Here is a 5,967-nt window from a genome sequence, read left to right on the forward strand (position 1 = left end):
ACACACACACACACACACACACTCACACACACACACGGCGCGCGTGCACACAATTTATTAAAGCCCGGCGGCTAAGCCGAAAGGGCAACTATCACTGATCTATTAGCCCAGGTTGTTACAGTCGTTCTCGAAATCGCCTTGACCAATATACACTGAGAAACTCTTTCCTGGCCCCACTGTCAAGGCGTTAGCGCGGATCATTTATTGAGCTGGCCGTTTTTTAAAAGAGGGCACAATAAAATGTGCTATGTACTGTATTTTACGATACCCCGCTACGGAAAAAACACGTCGGAGCTGTGGATAAGCGTATGCAGTAGTAATTCTACGCGGGACTCTCATTGGAGAATGACGAAATCGATGCTACTCAGACTAGCTGACCTGGCCATATTTATGAGGAGATGAATAGGGGTAATTGTCAGTGTGGAAAATAGACGGCGGTCAGCTGGTAATTGCTAAGAATGCAGCAGATGCATCACACTGTAAATTACTAGGTGGAGCTTGGGCTCTGACATTACACTATGCGTGCAAAACGGTGGTGGAATTCCATGGAATCCTATAATGGATCTGCAAATCATGTGGAGAGGGCTGCCTAGTGCTGGGTAATTTGATGATCTTATGGGCGACTACAGTTCTCCTTCTCATCCTGTGTGTCGTGTGCTGGTCATCACCTGTGAGGCTGTATCTTTGGCACAGAGAACCTCAACAAGTGATACTAACGGACAACAACCATTCTGACTACTTGGCGGTTGTTTGCAGGCGAAACACACCTTCAGCCGCTCCTGATGGTGTAAGCCTCAACTAACAATCACTCACCTTTATCTGTCGCTACAGTAGGCCCAAGAAATGACTCCCAGTTCTCTCATTAGCTATGATGATTATGACGTTCAATAGAGCATGGCGCTTGACCTGTGGGGTGATACATCGTAATATGTACCAACCCCTGGCAATGCCGTAGTGTCCAGCGTACATGTCGGGTAAGCAGCATCAGAAGAGGAGCTATAGGGTGCTCAGGGTGATTAATTGACTATCTTGTTTTGTTATTATGAATAAAGCCCTTGGACATGTTTCCTGGAATGCGAATAGGTAGTTATGGAAGTGGAAGCTCTTTCTATCATCCGCGAAAGAACAAGTTTTCCTGTTCCGAAAATCGATTTCTATGCTATACATAGAACGTGGGAGACTGAGCCAGCAATAAGGATTCTTACATTCTGGTGCTCAGCAAGACAAGACAAGCCCAATTGATTAATCGCATAACTTTTCTTTTCGCCAGCAAAGATGGGAAAAGGCCTGTTAAGTATCCACTGCCACTGAATAGACTAGTTCCAGTTGGCCAGAGTACTGGCAGTCTCCAAGCAGCAAATTCCGTATCCCAAAGTAAAAGCACTCTGCAAGGCGAACGCGTAACCTTGCAGGTCCTCAGGCAAAAATGTGCCCAGGGCACACATGCCCCCCAAATCGAACAAGATATTGGCCGAGAAGGCATATTTGGAACTCAGCGTTCGATTGTTTTCAACAAAGTCGCCAACAGCGGGCACAATCCAAGCTACATTGAGTGCGAACTCCGAGAGCGGACTAATGCTCTTCTGATAGAGTTCGTCAGTGGCGATATTGTCTGTCGCGACTTTTACGATGCTAAGTTCTGTTATATACCAATTCAAACCGGTGTACCATTCCCGGCTGGTCTGGAGTCCACCTATAAGGTCTGGCATGACGTACCCCAGGTAGGATACCATGCTGATGCTTCGGAATGTTTTTGATGGGGTCCCCTGAAGAGCCAGCTTAACAGTCGAGCAGGCCCAAACAAATATGCTGGACGCAAGCGCAACAAGGTTGGACACTATGGTGCAGACATCGAACACCTCGGCCTTGTCAACTGCTACTAACTTTCCTTTACCTGCGATTGCCATGTATTTCGCATACGCCTTTTGCTGCTCCGGGGTTGGGTGGGATGTATCGAAGATGTTGCGAAGTGCAGAAAAATCGGGCGCTGTGATCAACTGGTTGGTGAGATCGTTTGCCGGGAAGGGAGCGGTATTGGTGATCGCCTTGTAGATGACTGTTGCTGGGATTGCACCAACGAGGCAGGCGAGGTCCAGGAAGCTGAGCTGATCACCGGAAATATTCTTGTAAATGGGGGACAGAATGGGGATATTCAGGGGTGCGTCGAGAACGGCGAAAAATGCATCAGCAAACAGCTTAGCTAGATCCAGTAGTGTCAACATGCAATTCTCAACCGTATTCAGAACAAAATCGGTGATAATTGCGGCAATTCTCTCGAAAAGCTGTTTTGCGCTAAGGGATGCAAAGTCCTTGACAACATCGACAAGGCTCGTTACCATGTTGACAATGTCTGTCTCCTCCGCGCTCATCAGGTTGAACAGGTCTTTAAAGGAATCTTCTAGCTGCCTCGTAACTGGTACGCTCAGGTCATGCTCTGACTGAGCATTCTGTAGATTGCTTGTGGCATGGTGCAGCGCCCAATTTGCCTGTGGGCTGTCTTTAGAAGGGACACTTGACTGTGCTGCTTCCTGCTGGCCAATTGTCTGACCAGGATCCGGGAGATCACTCCATTGGTCAACCTTCTCTTGGATAGTGGCGAATGCATCTTTAATGCCACCTTCAATCTCGGTAACTGCGTTGGTCACCTGCTGAGCAGATAGCTTGAGAATGTTTTTGACGACCAAGTGCGTGCGCTTGATGTCATCCCAGTTGAAAATGAAGCCCAGGTATTTGACAATATCATCGTATGCAACTGCAATCTGATTGAAGACATACTCTGCTGCCCCAACAGCGGCCGCCACGGTATCAATCACCGCTGAATAGACATCTTCTCCAACCTCGACAATAAAGTGCCATACCCCGTTAACAATTTGGGAATATGCCCTCTTGACGCTATTGAAAGCCTTCTTGAACCATCGCACCAGGTCACCCCAAAGAAGCTTGATCCAGATGCCGCCTTCTGGGCTGGAGAGGCCGCCTTTCGCGGGTCCATCAGCCATTAATTCAGACTTGGTTTGCGCAGCACCATTCACCGTTAGCTTTGATTTGATGTCCAGTAACTTTTTGAATTCGTCTGCTGCAAACGTCAATTGGTCCTTCGACACTGATGAGAAGGGTACGAGGGGTTTGGTCACTCCATTAGAGTCGGTTACAGTTGCAGCACGCAGACCATCATATGACTCGATGGTGGACAGTCGTTGGCAAGCGTTTTCATGCGGGTCAATTATCCGAATCATCTCTTGTCCGTTCGCTCTAACCGTGACATTGATCGTCGTACCTGCCAGTGTCTGTGTCTCTTCAATGATAGTGACAGCACCGGACGAGTTTGTGGAGGTTTGAACCGTCTCATCAGGCCGGAGGACCAAGTAGACCTCGTTGACATTTACTGAAATGGGGCTGGATGAGCTCAGGGAAACCTGCAAGTTAGGGATTCCCATGCCGTTGACATCCACAACCTTGATGTGACTGGTGTAGCTGTAGAACTCAACCATCGAGTTAATGTTATCTCCAGGTAGGAGCACGCTGCGTTCGGCCCAGATTGAGGTTTTCGGATTCTGTGTCAGCTGCGTCAATTGGCTGTCGGAGGTTTGAGCGAATATGACGCTATTCGCTGCTCCCTGGTGGGCGTTTAGGTAATGTGCAAATTGGAAGACGCCATAGCAGATTGGAACGGGGTTGGACCATGCATCCACGTTGGTCTCGGACCCAGAAGGGCACGATAGACTATATAGCTCTGAGCCGGCGTTAAGGCCCCAAAGAACAGTGCGTTCACCAGTACTCGTCGCAGTGAGAGTGTTTGTGTCGTATAGGATCCTAGTATTGGATATAAACTGGGATTCGGCTGCTACTCGTCCATAGGCGCCATTGTACTGCTGGTCTGGGGTGAATACCCAGATCGCGGGTGCCACGGGCCATACAAAAAACAGAAAGGTATTTCCAGAAGAGTCTAACATGGAAGCAATAGTCGTGGCGTCGGGTGGGATTTCCAAATGAATACTTTTGGGGAAGGGCTTTTCTTTGGTTGCTGCAGGCGTATAGATCAGACCCTTGTTGACTCCGATGAACCCAAAGGTGTAAATTCCACCGATTGGATCCTCAGGTCGCTTGCCTAAGCAACTGACAACAGACCCGGCACTGATATCATCCGGGAGGGGGTGGAAGGTCCACTTCGGGAACGAGTCGACATCAATATAATATCGATCTACCACCTGCGTATGATCGGCCGGGTTCCTAATTACATCGACAAAACATAATACTCCCGTTTTAGGGATATTCATCAGATATACGTCGGCTATAGTAAACGGGAGCGGTGGTGCTCTGCCTTGGGCGTCAAATGAAGCATCCACCCACAAATGTGAAAAGTTTTGCCACGTTTCCGGAGTATTGGGAATGTCTAGAGCCAAATACAGATTATCATTGCCATTGACGCGAGTGACAAGGGCTAAGTCGACTCTGCTTTTCAAATTCGGACTCTGGGTTACAGCGAACTGCGTGGCGGCAATTGTCTTTTCCCCATACTTGGCAGCAAGGGAGCTGGAGATATCATATTTGACCCAACCGGTTTGAGATGCAGTAGTCTCGCGAGTAGCGTACAGAACTTCGTCGGCGCCGATCGAGAAAAAAAGAGAAGTTCCGTCTGGATTTTGCATCACATCAAACTGATGAGCAGGGTCCATCACGCTGGCGTACTTTTGGTTCTTCATCAGCTCCGAGTCGGAGACGATGTTGGCTGGAGTGGAAGAAGCCATTTTTGCGAGTATATATTTACCAAAGCTGCTTCATTGACTGATTGTCAGTGGTTTCTGTGCGGCTTGATAACGGCCAAGAATTAACATACAATATGGGCAGGGAATATGCAGCATTTAAGTATTGTGGTTTATTGTGGTTTCGTGGCTTGGGAGATTCCGGGACTTCAACTCGCGACTGGCACAATGAATATGTGTTCTGGGCAAACCTAGGTTCGTGGTTTGGCACAAATTGCGTAATCCCTTCTTTCCAAGGCAGCTTTGGGGGCGAGAGCAGCCTATTTTGATGGGGAAAATGGGAAGATTGTCACCCGTGGCGTGCATCGCAATGAGTCTGCATCACGCTCAGCCAGTTCGGTTACAGAACCTCGAGTGATTATATCACAATCTTGGACGGTATACGAAGGAGAAGGTAAGTAGTTATTGAGCCACAGTGCAAACTGTATCCTATGCTATCTTAATCCGTGGTACCGTGGTACTGTCGCAATTAGAGTTACCACGATGGACAAGTATCAACCGCATGCAGTAAATCGGACATTCTAGAACTGCAAGAGATGAATACAATTCCACATAACTGAGAACCCACTGTCCTTGATGACCATGTCACCCGATCTCAAAATCTTAAACTTGTTTTCGAAATGTCTGGGCCTCTGTTTCCCTGCACATGATCATGCTCTATATGACGTCACCCCGTATATCTACAATACCTACTATAGTATATTGGAGGAGCCAGAAAATGGAATAAGACAGTGGTTGGAGTAATACATAGTAGTGTTCATTTACATTGACCCCTCACCAAAGCGACATGGAAAGCAAGAACCTAGTCCAGTCCTGCTGCCTGCTGGATTGCCAAATTAGCTTGAGCCAATAGAGTAGCTCCTCTGTAGTAGGTTTTCCTGCTGTAGAGCTTTCTGTGGCCAGAGAACAAAGACCTACTCAGCAAGTTTTTCTGCTGAATATTATAGGCACTTACCTGCTCTTTGAGCATACTCCTAATCCCGTGTTGACTCTTTCCTTTGCATATGTTTTACTTAACATACTGTCATAAGGTATTTGTGCTCTGTTTCACCATTTCCCCTGTTTTTGTTGGAGTAGGTAAGTTTGGATGATCAAAGATAGCACCGCAGTCACAGTGCCTGCGTATTGCCTTATGCTGTGCAGTAATAAAATGGGTAACCTGGTTAAATAGGCCTATTCCACTGGGGTTGGTGCATCGCATATG

The 5,967-nt window shown here is 47.6% G+C and overlaps 1 protein-coding gene across 1 annotated transcript; it reads right to left on the bottom strand.

The window, feature by feature from the left end:
* Positions 1 to 1,316: 1,316 nt before the first annotated feature.
* Positions 1,317 to 4,748, bottom strand: ASPBRDRAFT_201675 (uncharacterized protein; the record flags this gene model as incomplete). Its single annotated transcript, XM_067621574.1, has 1 exon — positions 1,317 to 4,748. One exon carries the CDS (start codon positions 4,746 to 4,748, stop codon positions 1,317 to 1,319), a length of 3,432 nt encoding a protein of 1,143 aa, XP_067472855.1.
* Between the last annotated feature and the right edge of the window lie 1,219 nt (positions 4,749 to 5,967).

This window comes from Aspergillus brasiliensis, assembly GCF_001889945.1.
Source record: "Aspergillus brasiliensis CBS 101740 unplaced genomic scaffold ASPBRscaffold_39, whole genome shotgun sequence".
Classification (NCBI taxonomy): Eukaryota; Fungi; Ascomycota; class Eurotiomycetes; order Eurotiales; family Aspergillaceae; genus Aspergillus; species Aspergillus brasiliensis.